This window comes from Columba livia, chromosome Z (genome assembly GCF_036013475.1).
Source record: "Columba livia isolate bColLiv1 breed racing homer chromosome Z, bColLiv1.pat.W.v2, whole genome shotgun sequence".
NCBI lineage: Eukaryota > Metazoa > Chordata > Aves > Columbiformes > Columbidae > Columba > Columba livia.
Window position 1 is genome coordinate 57,905,081 of NC_088642.1, and position 27,172 is coordinate 57,932,252.

Here is a 27,172-nt window from a genome sequence, read left to right on the forward strand (position 1 = left end):
ACACTTATTGCTATATATTTTCTTATTGCAGAGTCACATAAGTGAGAATGAAGAAGAAGTCAAACTTGTGGAGAATATGTTTCCTGCCTACCAAAATTACACTGAATTGTATGATAAAAACAAGCTGCTTACTAGCAAGGTAACTGCATAAAAACCTCCATAGCCTAGCTTAGATTTATCCCTGTAGAGAACTTGATGGTTATCTTTAGTTACATGAAAAGTTTGCATTGTTTTGTCAAGGTCAGTGACCTCTGGATGAAAGCAAATAGGTTTTTTATTCTCTGTTGCACAGGTGTTGGTCAAGTTATTGGAACTTTAAAGAAGCCAAACTTTTCCTAAGCATTGAGGGGAAATGAGTGATAAAAGTAGTTTATGCTCCATGATCCATTTTCCAAGAGTTCCAAAGAGAATTGAGGCAGTGGGATCAGGAGGAGGCTAGGTAAAGCTGCTGTTTTAGGAGCTGGTAATTCTTTGGCAGTAATGCAGTGTTCTTACACACTGGTTTTGACTCAAGATTTGTTCTATGGTGTTACGGTAGGATCAACTTCATTTTTTGGCAGTTTCTTCCAGAAAAGCTGCTTGTCCTGTTTTGTTCTTTGTGTGAACCTCACATACAGACAGGTACACTTTAATGTTCCAGCTCTCCAAAAGCACTCTCATCTCATCAGCTGATTTTACCAAGTATTGAGAGGCATAGTTGCCTGAAGAGATGAAGTTCATTAAAGCTTTTTGCTGACGAGTTAAATACAAGATATTCTGATACCAGCCCACACCAAGTACAGGTTGGAGCACCAGGGCACAATTTGTTAGGTAGTTGTGATCCCATGCAAGGGTGAATATGAACAGCCTAACTACAGTCAGAATGCTTAAACATCAGTCAAACTGGTTTGAAATTTTAGGAGAAAGTTTTCAGAAGCACAAGGGGCAGCTGGGGACTCTTTGGGAATTAGCTACTGAACTCCCATTTCTGACTTTGAAAATGTCCTCCCAGTAAATTACTTATTTACAGTCATTTTTACCTGAGAAATCAATATAGACTACTTAACTATGCACACAGTATTAGCTTTTGTTGTCTTGCACAGTCCTGTGTGCTCTGATTCATTGCATCAGTGTACTAGAGAGAATATTAGTGCTCCAAAAACATTAGCCTTAATTCTATCAGACTTTTATATGCACAGCACTGAAAATGGTCACTGAAAATCAGGGTTACTGCTGCCTTTTGCTGCCAGGATCCTTGTTATTTGAGGCAGCATTCTACTAAAGACAAGCATAACAAAACAGAGGACATTCCCCTCTCCCCAGCCACCAAAACTAAGACACCATATTTTTTTTTTTTAATGTTTTGAAAGTAAGATTTTCAGACATGTGGCTGAAATATTTCCTTCTTTTTTTTAAAAAAAAAGCACATATTGGCAGAGATGTGGTTCAGCAGGTACCACATGCATGTCCTTGACTTAAGATGTGGCTATTCTCACTGCAGTTTTAGTTGCATTTGAAATTTATGAGTAGAGATTGCAATGGTACAGTGCTATTAGGAGATGCTCAGTGAAAACAGTCCCTGTGCTTTTCTCACTTTTATCAGCACATTGCAAGGCCTAACAGAGCTCTTGTTCTTCTCTTTGAATGGACATTTGGCATATGGAATAATTCAAAGTAGATTTGTCTGGAGTTATTTGGTTTATGTCCTGTTAAATAATAGTATTCTATACTTCTATGTTTTGCCTATACTGCTTGTGAACTCACTTTTAAAGTCAGCTGTGTAGGTCAAAAAAGGTCAGTAGTCAGTTGCATAACCATTAGATTATTTAAATTAAAGAATATTCCAGATGATATATATCTATCTGGTGCAAACCTCAGGAGAGACAATGGGAAAAATGGCAAGAATACATACATCTTCCATTGTATCTGGTGTTCTCCTAGTCCCAGTACTTAATCTCTGTGTTAGCTACAAAGTACAAATCATAAGGCTACTACAGTGCTAAGGCAACTGGGGAATTCTTGCTTTTGTTCCTTGCAGCTCTCAGGTCACAGCAGTCACTACAAGAGTCAGCACTCTATCTTCTTAAAGTAATAAATGAAGAAAGTTAATGAGAGCTTCTCCCCTGTTGATTTCAAGAGCTTCATTCAAGAAGTTCATTAATTTCCCTTGATGGTAACAGGTGTCCTTTTGGCTATTAAAAACAGTGCAGCAAAAATCACAGGCACTGAAGTAAATGCAATATCGAGTAAAATGGGTGATTCTGTTTTTCTTTAGACGGTGATGGCTCATGCTTGTTATCTTTCTGAAGAAGAGCTGAAACTTTTTAGTCTTCGTGGAGCTGCTATTTCACATTGCCCCAATTCTAATTTTTCGTAAGTTAAAAAAATAAAAAACAAGAAAAAAAAAAAGCGTACAATTAAATAAAGCTGCTGTTCACATAGTACCTGAGTCTAGTCTACAGTTACAGGGTGATTTATATGATTCCTCATTCCGCCAGAAGTGACACATCAAATTCAGCATGACCATTCATGCTTCACTTTTGTGTGGTATGCTCTGGACTAATTTGTGATCTTTCAGCATAGTCATATACTTATATTTATATATAAATATGTATAAATTTATTTTTTAAACTTTATTTCTTTTGACTTTTTTATCAATGACAGATGCAGGCCATCTCACATCCCCCCAGATATACATATGTTTTTGGGAAATGGCAATGGGCTATACAGTCTTCTTTTTATTAAGCAGAAATACAATACTGTATGGTATCCAGCCAGTATGCTGTGCTAAATGTTAACAGTCAGTTTTTTCCTTTAACATAAACAATATCTTGTTTGTGATGACTTACTGGAGCTCCTTAAATGACCTCCCATCTCCTGGAATATACTTTAGAAAAAATTTGTATTTTTTCACAGGAATACTGAGAGCTCGTTTTCAACAAATAACTATAAAATTGTGTTTTATTAACTGAAAAAAAAAAAGGCCTTTATTTTTAGTAATCAAACCCCATCTTTCAGATGTATGAACACAGATTCTCCATCTCAGTATCTCAGTTTAATAAGCCGGATCTGTTGCACTCACTCTGAGAGCCTTTGTCATGAAACGGTTCTGCAGTGCCTCTCTTCCTGAGCTTCCTCTGTGTGTATCACACATAACACATGTATTATTCCAATCCAGGTTGCGCACTGGCGTCTTAAATGTGAAAAAGGTCCTGAAACACAACGTGAAGCTTGGCCTTGGCACAGGTTAGTAGTTTGCTGTAAAAATGATTTCTTTTGGAAACCATTGGGAGATAAAAAAAATATGCCTACTTGTTCATATTTAAAAGTCAGCATGTCTCCAACTTACAGACCTGTTTTGTGGTTGGGTTTTTGTTTGTTTGGTTGGTTGGTTTGCTTGTTTTTTTGTTCTTTAATTACTTCTAGAGTACTGAATTCTAGAGTACTGAAATCTAGAAATGGTCCAAACGTGTTTGGAAAAAAAACAAGAATAAATGAAGAAAGTTTTGTTACTGTTGTAAGAGTAATCAGGTCTTGAACAACAGGTTTTCAGGTTTCTGTTATTCTGAGTTGTGTTCTATTTACCTGACTTTGTATGTGAGAGCACCTTTATTAGGAATTATACATTGAGACTTCGCTTAGCTGTAAACTTTCCATGTTTACCCCATCTGCTACTTCATAACATTTAACTAAAGCTCATATAAATTTAACCCAGAGATTTATTCACAAAAGCTTGCTTCTAAGAATCTGATCCCTTCTAGATGTTGCTGGTGGATATTCAGCTTCTATGCTTGATGCCATCAGGAAAACAATGATAGCATCTAATAGCCTTCAGATCAATAAAGTGAATGAAACAGGACTAACTCTTGAAGAAGCTTTTCAACTAGCCACTCTAGGAGGAAGCCAAGGTAAGAAGAAATTTATTTAGGATGTGCACAGAGAGCTGCAGCTCTTTTTAGATGTTATGTCTCCTTGTCTTTAAAAGGTGTCTGAATTCACAGATTTTCTAGTGCTAGAGTGAAGTCTAAAATGATATCTGCTGGGCAGAGATATCCTTCAGTTTGTTGTGCCCATACAAGGCTCTTTAGAGAAGAGCATTCATATTGATGTTGAGAGTTTAATAATAGAATATTAATGATTTTTCAGGGTTGTACATTTTCTTTGCAAAAATCCTCAGATTTTTTTATCGATAGTGCTTGTATATTTATCACATCAATTGTAAACACCAACACTAAGAAGGAAAAGCTGTGCAATTACTATAAAATTGTGCATCCTCTGTGTCATCAGTTTCTGATTTTGTTTCTGCTTTTTGAACTCTCAGTGAGAGTTCTAGCATCTTTCCAGCAAATCAAAATTTCATGCAAATCAGTCCTCAGTCATAGAAAAGCATGAAGTTTAAATAGGATGTGCACTGTGGTTGTTTAAGACATAGTTCCATCTACAAAATATAGTCATATGGTGTATCTGTTATTCACTGATGTGCTTTGTCATGAATGATATGAACATTCTGATTTGCACAATTAGCAAAATTTTAGCGGAACTTGCATTATTTAGTAGAGAGCAAATTCACACATAAGTAAAAAAATTATTACTGCATCAATAAGCAGAAATGAACGCATTACCTGCTATGGTCTTTCCCGTGTAACATTTTTGTGGTTGTCAGAAAACGTCTTTGGGAGTTATTATTGAAAGTTTGAAAGATGTAATTAAAATGTCATCAAAAAGGTCTTATTGGGACTGTATTTGAATTTCTGGAGAGTGTTATGGGGAAACAGAGAAAACAGAAAATGGACAGGGGACAAAAACAGAGATTTTTTTTTTTTCCCATAATATATACTGTTCTCATCAAGGGTGAAAATAAATTAGCTGAGATATGGAAAAGAAAACTTCTAAAAATCCTGAACTCATGTCTGGTTTCCCTTCCCAGCTACTCCTGTGCTTGTTTTATCTGGGTTCTTAGGTTTGCTTAGTAATGTGTTTGTTTTATGTATTGATCTTGAGCTGTACGATCCTTACTGAATCACTTTCAAGAATAAAATATAAATTACTTGTACAATCTTCCAGTAGCCTGGAGAAGTATGGTTTGCAGAAATTTAAATGAGCAATTCTTTGTTGCAATGATTTGGTTTGCTGAGACTCCTGAATACAGATCACCCTCTTGTGTTTAATCTTAAAATTGCATTCTGCTCACAAACCTGAAGGAATATGCGACTGCTTTAGTTAAAAGTGGTAGGCAGTCAAAAATATTTCCCCATTTGGAGGAGTTTAAACATCTTTAATGTATTGTGAAGTTCTGTTCTAATTGTTTTTTGGATTTCTTTCACCATTCACAGATGCACTTCAGAAATTCACCAAGATATACATGTTTTTAGGGAGAAGCTGCTTAAGAACTCAGATGGTACCCTAGTCACTGTTCAATTTGCTTTCGTGTTTTTCCTTGTAATCATATAAAGTCTTGTATTTTTTGTTATGAACATCTCAAGTAAGTTTTCAGGTGCTTCCACATGATGGAAAGAGGCTTGTGTTGAAGACCTGTTTGTGAGCTTATTTTCTTAATCAGCTCTAGGACTAGACGACGTGATTGGAAACTTTGAGGTCGGGAAAGAATTTGATGCACTGCTAATCAACACAAAGGCTTCAGACAGCCCTTTTGACTTGTTCTCTGCTGATAATTTTGAGGTAATCAGAACTGAATTAATGATCCAAAAATGTGGAAATGATGTGGACAAGGTCTGTGATATAGTCAGAATAAGTCTCTTTAGAGTTACTCCAGTAACATGAATCAGGTGTACTACACTGCTGCTGTCTGTATTTCAACCAAAAGATTCAGGAGCTGGGATTTTTTCAGAATCTTGCTGTCCTCAGTGACAGTCCCGTATCCCCATGAGCAAAAATGCATGTTACACTTTTTTAATGCATGTTTTATTAGCCCAAGCAGACAATTAGAGTTACCTATCTGAAGTGAGAAATGGCAGCCAAGAATTTAGTTTTAATTAATACTTTGAGTTTAAGCTTAAAAATGGCAGCCTGCTCCTAGATAAAGGCTGCACTGCTATTGCAAATTTAAGCAAAAACTCAAGACAGCTATTCTGAGTTGAAAGCACAGTTTTCATGCAAACATATAAGCAGTATTGGCATTATACAATGGGCACACCTTCTCATACAAAAAACTTTTATGATTAAAAAAGGAAATGAACAACAGTTACTTGAATCTACTGATGAGACCAGACTCTATTGCCATCTCTATTCTGAATGTCACCATTTACTTAGAAATGTGGGCATAAGTGGTGACATAATTGTTCCTTAATCTGTTTCAGCCTCAGTGATCTCGATTAGATTAAATTCATTAATTTTAAAATCTTTTTCCCTAATTCAAATAGTTCTGGGCAAAAAAATCCAGTTTAAGTCTTAAATTTTAGCTATCAATTCTTAGGACTTTAAAAATGTTTATTGTTTTGTCTCATTTTTCAATAACTAAATGAATTTGAGAACTCTAAAAAATAGGAAGGGGAAGCATTGTGTTTTATGCATATATTTGTTTATACTGTCAAACTTGTGCAGTATTTTCTTTCTGGTACATACAGCCTCTTTACTGAAAGTAATTCATGAGAAAACATGCAAATGAAATTTCAGTTTTACTGTTAGTAGGAATATTCAGGAAAACTATTTTTATCAATTCTTTCAAGCTTCTTATAAGTGTGATCTGGGATAGTAGATACGGCTGGCTGAATTTGGTTCTCTCCCGTTTTTTTACAGGACACTCTCCAGAAGTTCCTGTATCTAGGTATGTTCCGATTCTCATCCTACGTAAAATTATCTTCTTGTTTGAAATATCAAAAATTGTTGAAATTATTGTGGAGGTTAATAATATATGTATTTATGGATAATTAAATATATACTAATTTAAATTAATTAAATATATTTGTTTACATTTAATATAAAATTAAAGGTCTTTATTTGTTAATATTTATTTACATTAAATATATATTTATTTACATTTGTTTATAAATGCTGAGTAAGAATTAAGTGGTTTAACTTTCGTTCATTGGTACATAGTTAAATAGTCAGTTTAACAAGACGACATGCACCAAGTTTGTCCAGTGTATTGCCACACATAACTTTATCTACAATATGAGCTAAATCATAAAGTAACACTGATGTGCTGATCACCAGTTCAGAAACAGTTCAGCCCAGAAGGACTTTTGCAGGCGATTTGCCATTGTGTTTTTTTCATTCCCAAACAAACAAACAAAAAATTGGTCTTTAAGCCAAACAAACCCCAAAGCAAACAATCCAGTCTCTCTAAGAAAATAGATATTCTTGGTAGGCCATCATCTGGACCAAAGCTGTTCTGCCTGTTATGTTGCTATGTCAATGTAACTGGTGTTCTGGCCACTTTTGGGTCACTCTGTCATTAGGCTTTTGCCTTTTTGAGAAGCTGGCTGAGGCAATCCAGCTTTACTGCTGCCTGGTACCTGAGTTAGTACAACTATGGCAGGTGCAACTATATGCAACCATGAATTTTCTGTGCAGATATATAATATTTTCAGGGTTTGGATGTACTAAGCATATAGAAATCCCATTACACCATTTCAGCAGTGGGATCCTATGTTTATTTAGCCAAAAAAACCATGGGTACTTTCAAAATCCACTGATCTTTTTGTGGAAGCCCTGACTATCTCTCTCCAAATAAACTCCCTCAGTCCTAGAAATGGTCCCTGCAAACGATGTATTCCAAAACTGATTTTTATGAATTGCACAATTTTCTTTAATTACATCAGGGCATAGATTTATATGCAAATCTCTGTTTTGACCATGTTGTTTCAGGTGACGATCGGAATATTTCTGAAGTGTATGTGGCTGGAAAGCAAGTGGTTCCTTTTTCAAGTTCAGTATAAATTAATTTCCTTTTTGCAAGTGCTCTGCTGATCTTTCTGCATCTGATTTGGAAAAGATTGGTTAAACACAGTGCCTGATCATCAGGAATGACACATAATTTTTGTTTCATGTTTCAAAATTTGCAAACATTGGAAATTTTCTTAGATATTTCTAAAATTACTTTACCAGAATTGTCACAGTTCTAGAGGAAATTAATATTTAAATTTATCTGTAAACATCATGTGTGTGCATTGATAAGGGATTTGGTAAATACCTTAGTTAAATAGGACACCTGCTGTTCCTTTTAATAATAGTGTAAGAAGTATTACGAAGAGTAATGAGACTCTCATTGTCTGTAATGCATCTGAATTTAAAGAAAGCCAGTGCTAGTAAATTGATTTTTGAAGATAATTAATAACAGGGCAGAATGCAATTTCCATAATATTATCACCAAGTGTGGAACAATTGTTGACATTTTGAGGCATTTAGAACATTTTTCAGTTTTCTTTAGGTGCTTTTTTAAAAGTAATTATCTCTTTTATTTTTTTTTTTTAAGAGAAATTACAGAAGAAGGGTGTATTTATGAATAAATAAGGGTCCTTTTTATCAAAGAGTTCAGATATGTTGTTCGCAGTCAGAAGAGAACTGGTGGAAGAACCAAATAAAAAATGTGGCATTAGTCAGAGGGAGGTGGGCTGGGAGAGTGGAAAGGCTGCATCATTCCATGATGTTGACAGCTGAAACTGCATTTCTGCAGATTTTCCATCTAAGTCTAGATCTTCCACCAGTTCCCTACCCACTGCATTGAATTACCTTCAGCTGAACCACAGCTGAATGGATCTTGTGTTAAATCAGAAGCAGGCACTAAGATATCTGAGTGGGCTACTTGATGGCAAAAAAATGAAGAGGATTTTCTGGAGTAGAGGCACTACTTCATCTAGGTCAGCCTCCTGCAGAACCTTCCCAAGCTTGTTGGCTCCTGACTGCTCAGACAGGATATGATGTCCCTTCTACTTTCTCTAAGGGAAGTGAGTAGGTTTAAAAAAAATCCAAGAGAAATGGGCTATTTCTGGCCAGTACCACCTTTGGCTTGAGGCAGAAATCCTTGCTGGAAAAAGCAGCTCAGCTTTACAGTGATCTACTGTGTCTTTCAATGTGACAATCAAAATTCTAGCTCTGTACAATTCCAGGTAAAAAAATGTGCCCTTTTTGCTTTGAAATGTTGTAACACAACACAAAGGTTCTAAGCTTTAATTTCAGCATCAATTGAGACAACATTGTATTGAGTTACTACAAACATGCACTGAATATGGTTTTAAGGCCTGCTTCAAACTCCTTTGATTTCACTAAGCTTTGTTTCACACTTTTATCACAGTGCCTGGTCATATAAAGGCACAGAACTTTCCTCTGTTCACAAAACAAGGGAGGTCACTGCACCAAAGTCTCACTTCTTGTCTCATTATGAGAGTGTGCTTGGCCCAATGTTGCTGATAACTTTCTGATTTTAAGGGGATTTTCAGAGCTCACATACCATTATGGTTATGCATACATGAGCCAGTATAGCATCAAGTGGAAGTGTAAAGGCTAGCTCAGGCACTTAAAGCAGTACAGTCTTTTCAGTGTGTGTAGGTTTTTTTTTTTTTTTTTTGTTTCCTTGTGGTTTTTTTTTTTCATTTGTTTAATTTTGTTTTTTTGTGGGTTTTGTTTCTTTGTTTATTTTTGTTTGTTTGTTTGTTTCTTTCTTTCTTTTACTGGAGCTGAGTATCCCTGCTGAAGAGCAGAGGATATTTATTGGCTTGCAGACACCACTCATGGAGAGCCAGCTCAGGTGTCATCACAGGGCACTGTACTATGCTGTGTTTTTGCAAGTACAGCCTTTGTGTCCAATTGGCTTTAGGAGTCAAGACTTAATGATTAGGCTTTCCACATTCTATCAGGGTGTTTTCTTAAACATTTTGTTTTTCATGTGTCCCGGTCTCCTACACAGTAGCACACTTGATTGGCAAATAGAATCTTCAGCTCTTTAACTTGGTTTCCTGATTCAGGGAGTATATTTCCTCATGAATTTTGACAGGAATTTAACTGACCAAATTTCACTTTCCAAAACCAAAGATTTGTGAGACACATTTCAATCCTCCCAGTTACTGTTTGAAACTATTTTTAGAGATTTGCATGGTTTTCGGCTTTGGTTTTCCTACAAGAATGTTTTCTGGGGCAGAGAAAGATTACACAGCCTTGTGTGCAATATGTGTTTGTGCTTAGCTTCACTTCCGGAGCTATGAATTAAATCAACGCTTTTATTTTAGTGGTAGTCTTAACTGTCTCTGCCTTTGTTGTTTCCCTACTATTTTGTAGTGTTGTTAAGAATGGGATTCAGCATTTCTTCTTAATAGATTCATAGGGAAGGAGGTGTTGCTTATTTGCAAACTGGAAATTCAGAAAAACTTTAACAAGTCCAACACTATACTGCTGGCCCAGTTATAACGGGACTCCCTAGGATAACTGCTGCCAATGAGCTTTGTGTCTGAGTGTTGGCTGCATCATGAATAATTTGATTCTTCTTAAATTCAGGCACAAGGTAGGAACTCAGCCTTCTGATTGCTTTCTGATTACCTCTACTACTGTCTAGTGCTCAGACTTAAAAAAGGAGAGTCTGCTTTAAGAACTTCAGCTGGCAGAGGAGCTCTGTCTGCAGGTAGTGCTATGGGCTGCCCACACCACCCTGCAGTGCCTGAGACCCGGAGGACCGAGGATGACCAAGATGGATAGCGTTAGGCTAAACGCTGAGGTGCTTAGAAGGTAAATGAAAGAAGCCTGAATTTGGTGTGAGAGGAAGCCAGTGGAGGAATTAATATAACAAGTAAACCAGGAGGTACTTTAAACAGCAACTGAAATAGAATTGAACAGAGAAAGACTGTAATGACAGAAAAAAAGGTTGAAGTGGAATTCTCTGAGGTAGTCCCAAAAGTTTGTTCAGTGGAAAATGGCTTAGCCACAGAAATTTTAAGGTTTTTATGAGATACAGAGAATGTAGTAACCCAGCTTCTCTGAAGCAATTTTGGAAAAGTCACTGAGGATGGCACTGTTAAGTTTTGGTGCTTGTAACTCTGGTTATGTGTAGATTGCCAAGATAACTTTGTGCAGCATGGGAGGATCAGTAGATGAAAGATGTTACTGCTGAGGCTCATACCTCTGCACTATATGCAGCTTAAGACTACATATAGTCTGCTTGCTTGGATGAAAGACACTTCTGCATATGCAGTTTGAAGCAGGTCAAATAATTCGTTTGGATACTTAATGTCTCTTTGGGAGGCTGGAGCATATTTGGCATGCAGCTGGGCCTCCAGTGTAGTTTCCTCTAAAATAAACGTAATCCTTGCATACCAAAGCCACCCTGCATATTGAAGAAGGAAGGATGATTGAGAATTCAGTTCAGAACAGCACTATTGTCTCAAACCAAAATGTTAATGGAGGCCAGCACTTGGACTATTCCCCCTCCATGCTCATTGTCACAAAACTTAGTAGCTAAAGACAAATTAAAGCAACCTCCTTTCCTCTTCTTTCCTCTTCCAAACAACAACAGGCAACCAGATACTAAGGAGAGATGAATAAGTGAAAGAAAAGAAAGGGATAATTTTCAGTCAGTGTAAACTGACACACTGCTCCTGACTTAAGATAAAACCTCTGGAGAAATGTGCACACAACTGTTTCCAGATGTCACTGCCAGTTAGTTCTCTTGCCAGATTGTGGATGAGATCTTTGTTTCTTAATGTGTCTTTGGGTTCAATGTTAGCACACCATTCAGTCAAAGAAAATAAAACTGTATTTTGTGGAAATCTTGCTTATTGGGACAATATGCTTAATGTGCTCTATGTTCAGATGATAACTTATTTATTATAAATGGAATGTATTTGAATGACTGTTATATGTTGATCTCATTGTGTCACTTTAGGTTTTGATTATTAATGAAATGCTAGTAAGTATCGCCTATGCATTATGCAGCATTATTTGAATTATTCATATGTGGCAAGTGGAATTCTGCACTTTAAAATGCTGCCTTGGCCTCATGTTTATATTTATTCTGTGTTATTTGTGCAATCAAAAAGCTTCGAAGGGGATAAAATGTTTATTTGTTCATTATACTGAATATTTTCATTTTTGTAAGTGGAGTTTCTGTTAGAAACTAAGTAATGTTAAAATTACCCAGTTTAAACGTCTGTACTTGATTATACACTCTTGAATGAAAAAAATTATTATGGTTTTATGAAAGCAAACATGAATAGTAATGTTTTTATTTAAAAATGTTTACAGAGAAATAGATTTTTTTAAAAAATGTAATCATGATTATACAATGCAGATTAGCAGAAGGTGATAATTCTTGCTAAATATCTACTGTTCTGCTGAGCAAAGGAGAATGAAACTGGTTTTGATTATACACTTTAAAAGTATTTGTGAGTCTTGGAAAAAAAAAAGCCCAAGTTCTTTCAAAGAATACCAGAGTCTTAGAAGGAGACGATATTGACAACATTACGCAGTCAAGCTGTTTAAAAATATTGTTTTAAACATTTCCAGGGACGATCCATAACAGATGTTAAGGTGGACAGCTTTTAAAGTACTGGATTTGTTTGAATAAATGGTGCTGCCTTATCTGCAACCTTGTGTGTAGCAGTGATCAAGTAATCTCTAAAATGACAGTGTACAAGTAGGAGGCATCTTAAAAAAAGCCAAGGGATTTTGAAAATTTGAGAAAGAGCTGGGGAAAAAAATGCATTTGAAAAGAGGTTTGAAAAGGGTGGTACCAGAATACAAAATAACGCAAAGTAGAAAGAAGCTAGGTCAGAGGAACTCATAAAAATAAGATATCATGTCGATTAAGTTTTAGGTGAGAAATGCTCAGAAAAGAAAATCTGCTTTCAGGCAGTGTTCTGTTAAATCACAGACCTCATTCTTCTGAAAGTCACTGAGGCCCAACAACTGTGCAGATTTCCAATGCAGTTACTTACATGCTTAATAATACATGCCTAAAATATCATAGCTAATCATAACATAATAATATAGCACTTTTCAACCTCTCAACCTCTACTTCAGTATTTAAATCAAAATTACCTGTAACAACTCCAGAAGAAATCTAACTCAAGGGCATGTTGTGCGTTATCTCCATGTGTCCTACGAAACATTTGGCACTGGCCAGGACAGAAACTGAACTAATCTAGCCCCGGGGAAGAATCTCTGCTCCTGCATGCCCCAAACGTCATCCCCAGTCATGTGCCTGGTGGCACAATGATGACTAAGTCCGACAGGGGAAGACGAGCACCTGGTGTGATTACAGTAACTGAAAATAAGCTATATTACAAATCAGATTGTTTTGAAGTTAAGCACACTGGAGAGGACACGGCGTGTTTTAAATTACACAAGCATAGGACTAATAGTGAACTTCTGGGTATTAGGATCTTTGGCTTAAAGTTGGAGATTTTTAAGCCCTTGTACTCTATGTGCAACAGCTTGTGCTTCTCTGAACAAGGAAGCCAGCAAATGACATCTGCACTGCTCACTATACAAAAACAACAGCAGCAAAAATCATTCTTGGGAAGCCAAGAGGACATCAGCAACATCAAAAACAATCTGTTTTGTGAAGTTAATAGAACTGTTAGTTTTTCTCAAAAGGTTGAGCAATACTTTTGGAGGGCAGTTTCCTGGAAATATCAGTGGAAATACTTTCTTGGAAAATGTCCGGAATCGGAGTGTGCTTTGACCGATGGGGTCCCCTGTGGCTTCTGCAGAGGCAGCCACTCCTGTAGAAGTGAATGCAATAGTCATGCCTAGACTCGCACTTCCTCCCCTGGTCAGGGCTTAGAATTGTGTATTTGCTTTAATTCTGGATTTAGTTTGTGGTCACTCATACCCTTGTTTTTATTTGAAAATAACTATGCTGAATTAGTAGAGCTGGGAGAAGGATAAGGCTAAAAGGCAGTCTCAACACCTGCCTGCCTAACATTTCAACTCAAAAGATTTGTCCCCAAGGTAGATGTTGTTATATTTGCACAGCTCTTCAACTCGGTGATTTGGCTTAATGACTTGTGGCAGCTGGTAACAATTAAACCCAGGCAAGCCCCGGAAGTAAACTGTGAGCAGCTGATAAAAAGAGTGTGCCTAGGTGCATTTAGGTACAAAAACTCCCTGAAGATGAGTCTCCAGTAGAAGAGACCAGTGTTAGTGACAACTGAAGGCTTTGGTCTCTTGTATTCTGTCTGGCCTTGTAGCTTCAGAGCTGGGTTGTGTGTTCCTTTAGCAGCTTTTTCTGATGAAGCTTTTTAAAAAGCACTTGCATATACTCCTTGGCTGAGGGAGATTGCAGCCCTTGCTTCAAGACAAGCCTTCTTTCCTCAAAGGAGGGTTCACATCTCACTGGAGTAAGCTTTTCTGATCCTGGCCCTTGGTTTTATTCGCATGTCTCCTGTTGTGCATAGGCTCTGGTTCGTTTGTGAAAAATGCTTAACTGGAGTTAACATTGTTGAATTTATCCTTCCTGTTGTACTCGTGTAGTTTCAAGGAAGAACAATGTATTAGGAAAAATGGCATATGTGATATCCACTGTTCTCCTTGGATTTGATCGTGTTAAATGGGAACTCATGTACTGTTGAAACAAAATAAAGAGGCCTTGTGTTTACAGTAACCCTCAGCTCTTTCTGTGTTTCACTCTGGAGGAGAGAAAGAAAGGTGGCAAGCTGATTACTGAAGATTTATGGGGAAGATCATAGTACACAGCCAAGTGCTGGAGATGCACAGAACTTGTTCCCTGGGGAGCTCCAGCACACCTATAAGAGGGATTTGCAAACTCTGCTTAGTATGCGTAACATTATTTTAGGGTATTTTTTTTCCAGATTCAAAAGTCCTACAGCTTTTGATGTATCTTTATTAGCAAATTTGCTGGCTTGATAAATCAAAGCCAGTGCTTCAGTAAACTTTTTATTATTTTGTGCCTAAGTACATAATCCTGAAATGCTTTCTTCTTGTGCTTGGCAGCAAGCACACAGAGTCACATCTCCTTAAATATGTTTTTTTTTGTTGTTGTTGTTTTTTTTTTTTTTTCACTTTCTTACTTTTCAAAGCTTAGGCATAAAAATGTATCCAGTCTAAGCAGCTCTGAAACTAATCAGAAGTGGATTTCCTTAAAACAAAAACTCCCATAGGACAATGACTAATTACACACCGAGGAGTTGTATGCTGAAGTTTTGAGAATTGTGTGGAAGTTGTCACCAACTTATGCAAAATTATATGCATAAGAAATAAAGGTGTTCTATATTTTTGTCAATCGACTTATCAGCAGAAACTACAGAGAAAAGTGGAAAAATCTTCTTTATAGACTAGTGTTCCTAATAGAAGGGACCATTTAGGCTTTCACCATAGAATTTCTGTTATTTAACATTTTATTTTGGAAAATAGCAGTAAGAAATGCTTTTGCAACATTTTTCTAGAGTACTATGTTGAGACTACCATGTTTAGAGCAATATAAATCTGTTAGGGAACAGACTGCCTTATATTATTAAATTACTTGGTATACTGCTTCTTGTAGAACTTGCTTAGAAACTACTTACATGGAATTCACTTCTCATAAGGAAGTTTGCTTAGCATAACTTCTGCAAGCTGTGAACCTTTGAAACTTTCTGCTTTGTTAAATAAAAAAGGCCTCAGAGTCTTCAAGCTATAGAAAGGGAGATAAGTAAAGGAACAGAGCTGCGTATAATGAGATAAAAGAGAAGAATGCTTTGGCTGTTGCAAAGAACATGTTTTTCTCCAGGTGCAGGTGCAAAATGGCAGCTGGAGGTCAGGACTTTGACTGATGGCCTACCTGGTGCAAATTAAGAAATCCAATGAAAAATGGGGACATCCCAAACTCTGATTTTGCAGTTGGCCTGGAGTGACATGTGGAGTGTGGTAGCTTGGACTGTGGGGATATAATTGTTCAAGTTTTTTTCTGTCGAGGGTCCCTCTTCAGGAGGCACCCAGCCCAAGCTGCTCTACTCTGTACCTTGCAAGCAAATTATTTATTTTAGAATATTTCTGGGATCCATGCCTGAGTCTCTGCTCTGGTAAACCTAGCGAAGAGGAACTTCCCTAACAAACCCCAGGTATGAGCACAATTGTTACAGTATAGAGGATTTGTGAGCTGGTTAGAAAATATTGGATCCTTTGAGCATGTTGCCAGTAAATCTCAGGCTACAATTACCTGCTTCACTACAATGAGTTGATGCAGGCACAGTGTACATAAGTGAAAACAGAATTTGCAAACTTAGAAAAAAGCACCATTGAATAGTCACGAGCACATTACCAGAGTAATTTTCATCATTGAGAAGAATAGAAAGACTCTTGATTTGGGATCAGATACCGAATCATTCATAACTGAGCTTAATAGGTTTATAGTTCATGAGCTAAGAGAATAGTTAAAATGGAAAATGAAAGTTGCTTGTCCTGTGCTTGTACTCTGTAATTAGCTGTCTTCCTTCCAGAGTAATGTTTGTGACTGCATTCTCAGACTAATTCCAACTGAAACCGTCCTTTAGGAATTAACCTTAAAAAATGGCCAGAAATGCCATGAAATCCAGGTGAAATATGAGTGGTGCCTCTTCCTTTAATATTATATCCTAGAAGTACCATTTCAAAATATAAAAGGCATTTGCTTCTTAGAACCTGGAAGTATTAAAACAGAAGCTAAAGTTTAATCTCAGCCCCCACTTAAGCAAATCTCAACGCTCCAGCACACTGGTGGAGGTTCATAGCTGTAGGAAACTCAACTCCTCCGATAATTCTTACAGAATATCTATTTCAGCTAGCTCTGGGTAGCACTAATTCTCATTGTATTAACTCAGTGCTGCAAAAATTGTTCACTGAGATTTTATTTTTGAGGAGTTACCATTGTTATATTTTTATGGCTTGTGAAACAGCAAAGGAGTGCCAGTGCTGAGCATTCCTCCCTCCCCTCGCTGAGGGGCTGCATATGTTGGGGGCATTTCCAGCATTGTTATACAAAGATTCACAGGCTCTGAGGGACAATTGAGGGAAAAGAGGAGAGTTTGAACTGTGTGCTGAAGATGCTGTTATAGAAAGAGTGGTTTGCAGATTTTTAAGCCTAAAACTATAAAGGAACGAACTGTTGCAATCCTCAGCTCTGACTCCTCCAGGCTCTGAGACAAAGATGGCTGTGGCATCCCTCAAGTTTGTGCCTTCATCAAATATCCATCCGTGGCGCTGGAAGTGTCAGTGAAGGCCAGGACACACACAGAGCGGGTCTAAGTGACTGGAGTTAGAATTGTTCCAGACAGGGTAGGTCAGAGCAGCATAACACCATCCACATGCTAAGTGGTCACTGTCTTGTTACTACAGGGGCTTGTTCCCTCAAGCGCGGTGCTGTGCTGAACTCTTGGCTAGCAGCCCAGGGGGTCACTTGGATACCCCATTGCCCAGCCAGCCTGCACAAGCAGCCCAAACTCTCACCAGCGGCCTGTTGAAGAGCAGGGAGCTGAGCTCAGTTTCCTGGATTTGTGCCCCCACCAGCAGCGTATCCTCAACTCCATGCCATCTCAAGCATTTTCACCCCACCACCATATCAGATTGCCAAGATCATTAATAAAATTAAATTTGAATTGCTATAATTGCACTTCTTATAGAAAAGCCATCTTGAGGCAGTTCATCACAGAATCACAGAATGTCAGGTATTGGAAGTGACCTCGAAAGATCATCTAGTCCAATTCCCCTGCCAGAGCAGGAACACCTAGATGAGGTTACACAGGAAGGTGTGCAGGCGGGTTTTGAATGTCTCCAGAGTAAGATATTCCACAACCTTCCTGGGCAGCCTGTTCCAGTGTTCTGTCACTCTCACTGAGAAGTTGTTTCTTCTCAAATTTAAGTGGAACCGCTTGTGTTCCAGTTTGAACCCACTACCCCTTGTCCTATCATTGGTTGTCACTGAGAAGAGCCTGGCTCCATCCTCATGACACTCACCTTTTATATATTTGTAAACATTAAGGAGGTCACCCCTCAGTCTCCTCTTCTCCAAGCTACAGAGACCCAGCTCTCTCAGCCTTTCCTCATAAGGGAGATGCTCCACTTCCTTAATCATTTTTGTGGCTCTGAGGTGGACTCTCTCCAGCAGTTCCCTGTCCTTCTTGAACTGTTCATGGGCACAGACAGCTCTTGGCTGCACCTCTGACTGGTTTGGGAGCTGCTGCTGCCTTGCAGCAGCTGCCACATCTGGCTGTAGGTGCTGATGTAGGACTGAGACAAAGTGAGGCAGTGTGAGGTGGGACATGGCATGAGCAACCTTCATAAACCCCTGCACTTCAGTTTTTTTCTCTTTTTAAAAAGGACAGTGGTTGATAATATTCCCTGTGCTTTGTAAAACCCTTTGAAAAGTTGCAGGGGAAATGGAAAGGGAAGAAAACAGGAGAGAAAAAGGAAAGCAAGAACAAAATAAATTATTAAAGTGTCCAGGGTTTGGCTGGATAGAGTTAATTTTCACAGGAACCTGGGAGGGGACACAGCCGGGACAGCTGACTCAAACTAGCCAAAGGGACATTTGATACTGTATGACATCAGGCTCAGTATGTAAACTAGGGGGAGCTGACCAGGGGAGGGAATCAGTGCTCAGGAGTGAGCTGGGTATCAGTTTCTGGATGGTGAGCAATTGCACTGTGTATCCCTCACTTTATATATTCTTTGTTGTTACTGTTTATTTCTTCCCTTTACTGTCCTGTTGAACTGTTTTTATCCCAAGCCACAAGTTTTACCTTTTTTTCTGATTCTCCTCCCCATCCCACCAGGGGTGGGAGGAGTGAGTAAGTGGCCACATGGTACCTAGTTGCCAGCTAGGGCTAAACCTCTACAGAATAGAAGGGCAGGACAGAAAAAAAAAATGGAAGAAACAAACCTTTCTTTTCCTTTGGCTTTTCCTTACTGTATTTCCAAGGCTGTACCTTACAGAGGCATTTTGGACTAGTGGGAGCAGCCCAGGCTGTAAGTGGATCATGGCACCCACCTGTGCTGCTCTCTCCCTATTTCTGCACAGCCCCTCTGCCCCTTCTCTTAGAACATGTTTTCTCAAGGCTGGGCTGCAGCACACCTACAGTCTTCCTATCCCCCTGGCAAGCCACGATCCTCTGATAATGTTCCCCTCACACCATTATGTGCCATCACATTTTGTGAGCATCTCTACACCTCCAAAGGAAAGTGCTTCATCTAGAGAAGCAATTGCTTGCGAGCAACAGGCGCCATACATGCTTACTGCCATTTCATGCTGTTGCCTCCAGTAACATATAAACCTTCCATTAAAAATGTCTGACCCATACAGACAGCTGGAGTAATAGCTGAAATCCAGAGTGGGCAAAGGTATGAGAGTCTTAGGTGCTACTGTTTCTGACAGTTGTAGTACTTCTTTGAACAGTCCTCCAGCCTTCGTGCAGTGTTCAGATCTGCACTGGAGAAGAGGGCACAGCTTGCCCAAAGAAATTCTCAGTTCTTTATCACTTAGGCCATGAAATTGCATTTAAATTAAAGCCAGTACTACAACAACAATAAAACCCACAGTAATGTGGACCCTCTAGGATCTGTGCAGTTACCTGATGGTTATTGTCCAAAGGGCAGATGCTACATGGGCTGTAATGCTGAAGGCTATAACCTGGGAAAGCACAAAATGTGTATTGAACCCATGAATGTGCCAGTCACCAACATCATCACACACGTGCAGCTGCTTTGTGGCTGATCTCCCCTATGGTACACATAGCTATAGACTCAGTTGTGCTTGTGTTCCGAGATGACCCTTTTTATGACTTTCTGGGTCTTCCTTGCAAAAATGGTATTTAATTTAAAGTGCCTGGTATTGGTTTGGTAACGTTTTCCCACAAAGAGTGAGGTGCTGGGTGAGAAGAAAATAGGTTTGATTTTAAGGTGATGAGAGAGGAAACACGTAGTAAGACCTATCGGATGGGAGAAGGAATGGTAAAACACATTTCTACCTTCTGCCTCCTCCTGTTCTCCACCTGTACACATCTTAAGTGCAGTTCACCTTTAATGCAGGCTCAAAGAATTTTATTCTAGATTATTTTTCCCTTGAAAGACTGCTTAATGATGGCCTGTGATCTCAAGAAGTTCTTTACAGGGTCACAGCAGCATGAGGCTGATAGCAATAATACCCTCCCAAATTAGCCTCTTTCCAAAAAGTTAATGTAGTGGATTTCTAAGAAGAAAACTAAGAATGAACTTCAATGCAAGCTGCAAAGAGCAGGGAAATATGACCAGGCAGAAGATCTCCTTTGACAAGGTGTCTCCAGTGGGCTGGTGCCTGCTCAGCCTCCTGCCCCCTGCACTGGCTGCCCTCCTGCACATCTGCCCCCCAGGGCAGCCAGGAGTGGGGCCTGACACCTCCCGAATAACAGCCCTGTGCCCTCTGCAGGGGAGATGGCTTTGTCTCTCCATAAAGGTGAAGCTTAAGGAAGAAAACCAAGCCCAGTACAAATCCTAGTTTTCCTTGTAGGAAGAAAGGTCAGCCAGCTTTTCTGGTCCTTTTATTTGCTGCAACTGTGGTGTCCAAAAAGGGCTGTTTTTATAGTAATCTTCTGGCATTTGCACTCACTTTTAACCCCAAACAAGAAAGAAAAAGTCAAAGAAGAAGGGATCACAATAAAAATTATTTTATATATGCTTTTAGAAGCATTTTAAATCCCTACTTGAGTAAAGAACACCTGTTGTTAATGCTGGCAGGGAGGCTTTTGTCTCTAGTGAGGATGGTAAAGTATGATGAAAGATGAAAGTATTTAGGCACAACTGGCTGCACAGAAAGAGTGAGACATAAAATGCAGTAAAAAACCCCAAAAACCAAACCAAACCTTTGAGAAACACAGGAAAGTAAATGGTATTATCTCATTATCACATCACATCATTAAAATGATGGGTGATCTCAGGTATGGAGGCAGCAGGTAAACCACCAGGACAGTGGTGTCCAGGGTAACCTTCCCACTCCTTGCCTGGGCACAGGCTGGCCTGTGGATCACCTGAAATAACTGAGGGAATGTGCGAGGGAGCACCCTCCAGGGAGATGACACAGCAGAGATTCATCAGTTCCCCACCAAACACGTGGCCACCTACCCTGGTTACCTTTAAATACAAAAAGAAAAGGTGAGAAATTATTTTTCCTCACAAGCAGCAATGTCAGCTCAGCTTTTCCCTGCAAAAAGAGCCAGGCAGCCAAGTGCCCTGCTTGCAACATTCAGCATAGAGCTGCTTGTAAAATTTAATGTGAAACCTTTTCTGGAGGAAAAATATCTTTTGGCAAAAGTGCTGTTTCCAATATTTCATCAGTTCCTGTGGAATTTAACCATCATTTAGGTAAAATATTCTTTGATAACAATTTTCACAATTGTCAATATGTACTCAGCATGCACCTCAAGTGAAATTGTTCATATCCCTGAGTAACCAAGTGAGGTCAGTGGTCAGCTGAGAGATTGGAGAGTAGTGGTTTTCTATACCCCTGTGTCAGTCAGCAATCAGTTTTCTAGGTTGCTGAAAAACAGCTGCACCTAAAATTAGTTCATGAAGTGTCAGTTCTAGGGTATCCACTAAATCCAGCTTAGGCTGTCAACAGCAGAAAGTTGCTGCAAGCTAATGGTTGTTTAGTGGCCTCTGCTAACTGAAATGCAACTGAATGAAAAGAAAAAACATAAAGAAAGAAGAGACAAATTAACATTTCACCCATTGCAAATAGAATTGATTTTATCCTGGCAAATACTATCTGTAAATCCTGCTGAGCATATTAGGCTGTTGTGGGACTAACTAGGCTTGAACAGCTCTCTCTCCTACAGAATACCTCTTCTGTGAATTCAGAAGACCTCAGCAGTCCCACTGATGACCTCAGCCCTTCCATCTCCAGACTGAAAAAACCACACCCCTTTATCATTTATTTAAAATAATTGTTCTGGAGGGAAAAAACAAAAAAAAAAACCACAAACCAACCAACCAAACAAACAAAAACACAGAACAAAACAAAAACCAAACCAAACCAAAACAAAACAACTACAGCAAAGGGGAGTGGGCTCAGGCACCCAAGAGCTGTTAACAGTGTTACTTTTTTCATGTGGATAGTGGATATGTCCTCAATGTCACACCAGACACCGCTCACTACATCCCTCTTGCAGTGGTATCTATGCTCTTCCATATGTGAGGGTGTAAAAGGGTCTGAGCTGGGTTAGACCAAACGTTTGTCTAGCACAACTGTCCTGTTTCTAGTGAGCCTGATAAATGTGGACATGAAGGACAGCTGGACACAGCATGAGCCTTCCTTTGTAGCCTTCCCTGCTTCCAGCCAAAAAGTCAAGTTTAAAGGTAACATTACAATAGGGCAGTTTGGTTTAGCTCCTTAGTTTGTCTAATCCCTTTCTGAAGCATTTACATTTTTGCTTTCTGTAACATCTGGTGACTGTGAGTTGCCACTATGTGTTGTGACAGTGACCTGTTCACTATATGTTGGCTGGCACAAACTTTTCTTCTGTTTGCTCTAAACTGGCTGCCTAAACATATCCCTGCTCCCAGGCTGCGGGCTGCAGTGAATAATACAGTGTCACCTTTTCCATTAGCATCACTGTCCTTAAAATTTGTTTTAAGGAAAAGTAGGAATGTTTTGTGCTTCTTAAAATTTTGACTCGCATTTATCAAAAGGGTGTTTTCATTTATTTATTCTGCAATTTTGGTTTGACGGAAAACTTAGAGCTGGACAGCAAATTACACATGAAATAGACGGGGCTGGTTTCACAGAAAGCTTGGAGTAGCAGCCAGTCCTATCCAGACCCCAAACAAAACAGACCATTTGCATAGACTCATAATGTGCAGAACATTTTGTACATGATGTGCAAGGCCAAAGAGCCTGGGATTTGCCTGCTGCTACGGGAACGTCTGGTCTCTCCATGTCAAGGCTGACGATAGATACATTGAGTTGGGCATTGCTGAAGGACGGCCTCAGATTCAGGGCTGGCCAGACTTTAGAAAAAATATTGTGCAGCTAATGTCTGTATCTTGATCCAAGACTGACTAACAGTATGTCAATGGTTTCTAGCAGTAACGGTGTGCTAGAGCATGGAAAGGGGAGAGAGGCAAGAGGATGATATTTCCTTCCTCTCCACAAGCCCTTACTTACACAAAGCCTAAGTCTTAAAAGAGATCCTTTCCAACAGAAAAGGGATACAAAAAATACAATGGTTAGTTTACCCCCCTAGTAAGAACAGGAGAGGAACAGGCACCACAGCTGACAGCAGTGTTACCCTTCACAACTCCTTCCAGAGATGTTTTGCAAGGTCCTGCTGATGTCCAGTCTGTGACCACTACCAAAATTTAACGTTCTGCATCCAGTTTAAAAATCTGCATCAAGCTACAGACAGACATAATTGAGCTCCAGCCCCAGTAAACTCAAAGTTAAAATAGCTTGAATGCAAATAGATGCACAAAGTACAAAATATCCCTCTGGGTCATTATTCTTAGTCACTTCTGTTATTCACATGAGCGCTCAGAACAATTACATTTTGTTTTCTAAGTTGTCACACAAGTACAATTAGGTAAATAAAGTGGTGATGAATGTGAGAAAGATGGATGAACTACATTATATTAGTATATAGCAAGGATAAGCATTTGTGACCTGTTGTCTGAATGTAAGATTACTGTGGAACTCCTACATTCTCACAGACGGAAAGACCATGAAAATTTCAGCTGGCCACCTCTTGTGGAAGCAGGTTACAAAACCAAGGCCCTAGACATTACCAAGAATTACTTTGTAATAACCACAGCAGACCTTTAATATGACTTATCCTTTTACACTGGAGGGCAAGAAAATCAGCATGGCCCCATTGCTTTTTCTGTCTTTGGCAGAGCCCAGGAAAAAACAGCTGGATGCTGCTGCTTCTCTGCCAACAGAGGGGATATATTAATGAGCGTCTCCCTTGGCCTAGAGGATTCACTCACCAGCTTTGCCTCTCTCTGGAGGAAAAAAAGCCACCACTGCCTGCATGCAAAGGTCTAAGCAACCTGTTCTGATTAGCAGTGAAAGGTTGCATCATATTGCCCCCCTCTGTAATGTTTGTATTGCTTTGGGAGAATTTAACCTTTCTGTAGGCATAATTTTACCAACTACTTGCAGCCTCAACAGTATGGGAAGATGCATGTAAAGGGGACTTTTGCCTGTTCAGCAACAAACGCTACACCCTAGCTACTAATATTACCTAAATAATTGCTTTGGGTGGTTCTGTTATTTAGCCAGGCTTCTGAGTGCTAATTGCATATGTGATATTAGTGCTAAAAGCACTGAACTGTCTTTTGCATTTGCTGAGATGGTGACACACTTAGTTCACTAGATCTCTACATATTTAACTTCAAAATATAAGGGCTGAGCTAATGGATTGCAAAGAAGAATTGAATAAGCTGATTCCTTCCCTGCCCACACAAATGCATACTAATAATCAGACAAAACTACGTATGAGCATGATTTATGTGGTGGCTCTCACTGATACAAACAGCTCCTTCACTCTCCTCTGCACTTCCCTTGGTCTACTGTGCAGAGGATCATCACCTTTAGGGAACTGTGGCCTTTTGAATGCTAAAATAGCAGTTGAACATGACACCAGAGGTTAAAATATTTGTGCACTGGATTTTGAGACCCATGTTTTAACATTTTATTATATCATTATAAAAATAGAACAAATGCTTTATTTATTACTGCTTGCATGTCAGATCACCTACACATGATATAAAACTCCTGGTTGCAAACCTCTACAAAATCATGAGACAGGAAAAAAAAAAAAGCACTCACACATTTCTCTGCCAAGAAAAAGAGAAATAGATTTATTTTTTTTTTTTTTTTTTTGGTGGTGTTCGCTTTGCGGTTTGCACAGGCAGACAGGAAAAGTCAGGTCAGTTATGGGAAAAATTTATGAAAAGGGCCTACAAAAGACAATTGCATATTGCAGAAATTCTACCTTTATTGCTTTTAAAGGAAAAACTCCACTTTCAAAATAAAAAAAAGGGACCTGACACACAACACTCCCTTGCTGGAACAATCCACATGGCAGTTTGCCAGGCTTTGTGGGGGCTTTGGTGGCACATGTGTGACTTGTTTCTGAGCACAGGTAAAAGCATGATCAGCATCCCTTGGGGAAATTCAATCTTCCTTGGCACTTGCAGTGAGCATGAGAGTATGAGACTGCTTGTGCTGGAGCAATGCTGGTGGAGGGGATGCTATCCTGCACCTATGCAGGCTCAGCTCCTCCTGGCCAACTCCAAGCATTTTCTCCACCTTTTAGCCACTTGCCTCAGCATTCTGGGGACCAGCAGAGGCAGCACGACGGGCATAAATCCTCACCTCCTTCGCATTGCATCTGGCAGGGGATGGGTTGGTATGAGCAAGGTCTGGCAGCTGACCACATCCACACACTGCTAAAATTCCACATCTAGCGGTGGTGTCAGGGCACAGACAGCCCTTAGGGCACTGTGAGTAATGCTGCCTTTTGGATAGCCCTTTGGGGTACTTTTAGTTCCTCTGAGATTTGGTGCTCAGCAGTGAGATTTCATGGTGCTGAAGTTTGGCACTATGAGTGCAGATAAAATAAGCAAGCCTGAAATATTTCATTGGCCCTGTAATGTTGTTCAGGACCTAGATGATGTGCCTGATGAATTCTTTAACTAAGCAAAAGGGGTAGCTTTGTCCTTAGCTTGTAGCCTTGGGAAGGTGGAATCTTAAAGACACCAGTTAGTTTCTATTAGTTGCATTTCCTTCTAAATGCAGTTTCCTTATATTGAAATTCCTTGTATATAAACAGGGGGGAGGAAAAGAAATGTTATTATTCAGATGCTGAGTCACTGAAGGGAGAGGCTTGCTGTGGCTGGAGGAGGCATTGCTGGGACAGGGCAGGATGGGGTGAGGGTGACATCTCAGAAAGTACAACTAGGGCTCCCACAGGCCTGCCAGCCAGCGCAGGACTGCTGGAGGCGCATGGCCAGCCCAAACCAGGCTGTTGAGTGGGATGGCAGCTGGGACCCCCACTCGCATGGGGATGGCAATGGCAGGGCTCAGACTGGGTGTCAACTGGGACACCTTGCCACGCTGTTCTGGCCACGCTGCCTCTCCTGCAGGTTTTGTGAAGTGCCAGGACATGCCCAGCAATCACTTTTGGATGTTATCAGTGGGGAGCCGAGGCACAGGGAAGACTGTGGTTAGCCACAGGTTATTTTAAGATGAATCAGACTACTGGGCTGGTTGAGTTACTACTTCTGGGGGCTGAGAACAGCTCTTCCCTTGAAGTAGGAAACAAAAAAGCTATACATTATGCTTGTGGTTGCAACCCTGCATACACAAAAGGTTTTTAAAAAAGCAAAAGTGTGCATCTGATCTCTGAAAAACACAAGGCTTAACTTCTCTACACACATCACTCAGATAACTCAGCTGGGAGAATAAAGGGCAGGGATTTTCTGATCCAGCTCTCATCAAGAATAGAGCTGTGCACCAGGGAGGTGTGTTTGAACAACAGAATTTTTAAAAAACACAGTGACGAGATCTGGGAAAACATAGAATTTCATACAATCCCTTTTCCTATACTCCACCTAGCTTAATTGTATCTGGTTAAAAAAGTAAACAGAAATCAGCAACTTAACCGATGCTAGTAAAACAACCCTAAAAGAGGCTTAGTTAGCAGAAAAAAAAAAAAAAGAAAAAAAGAAAAAAGAAAAAGAGTTACCCTGACTGCTTAGGACTTGCAGTCAATAGTGACATTCTTGCGTCAGCTTTTTTTAAAAATAGCCCTCTATTTGTAGCCCGAACTAGCATACTCCGTATACTTAGAAGCAGGCTGTGCATGTATTAACTTTCTTTCTCCAGTACTGATTATCTCTGTAAAGATATGTTATTGGCATAACTTTTTACTCTAGTTAAAAAATAACATTCTGCCCTTCCGCCCCCAGCTTTTCCAATTATATGAACTGCTTTAAGAAAGTCATGGAGAGGTTTGCTTCAGACTGTTGAAATGCTACCAGGAGGAGGGCAGAATGAAATTAAAGAGGAAAGCAAAGGCCAGCCAATGTTGCTGCAGGAACTAGTTACCAAGTTAGGGTGTTTACTGAGGTTTGGAGCAGAAGTATAAGAGAGTAAGGGGATTGCTGCTTTTATGGTTTAGCGTGGGTATGACAGTTGTTTCCTGAGCTGAAGTGCCAGCCACTGAAGATTTTTAATAGCCTGATTGAAGACAAAGGGTGGTGGTGGGTGGATTTTGGGGCAGTGTTTGCTGTAAGGTAA

At 39.5% G+C, this 27,172-nt stretch overlaps 1 protein-coding gene across 1 annotated transcript in view; it reads left to right on the forward strand.

The window, feature by feature from the left end:
- The window catches only part of GDA (guanine deaminase), a 33,015-nt gene extending 18,485 nt beyond the window's left edge, over positions 1–14,530 (forward strand). The window contains exons 8-14 of the mRNA XM_005504218.3: positions 32–139; positions 2,255–2,352; positions 3,158–3,225; positions 3,741–3,887; positions 5,540–5,658; positions 6,736–6,763; positions 7,807–14,530. Coding sequence (XP_005504275.1) covers positions 32–139; positions 2,255–2,352; positions 3,158–3,225; positions 3,741–3,887; positions 5,540–5,658; positions 6,736–6,763; positions 7,807–7,877 — 639 coding nt within the window. The 3' untranslated portion in view covers positions 7,878–14,530. The remainder of the gene's footprint in view (positions 1–31; positions 140–2,254; positions 2,353–3,157; positions 3,226–3,740; positions 3,888–5,539; positions 5,659–6,735; positions 6,764–7,806) is intronic.
- The last annotated feature ends 12,642 nt before the right edge of the window (positions 14,531–27,172 follow it).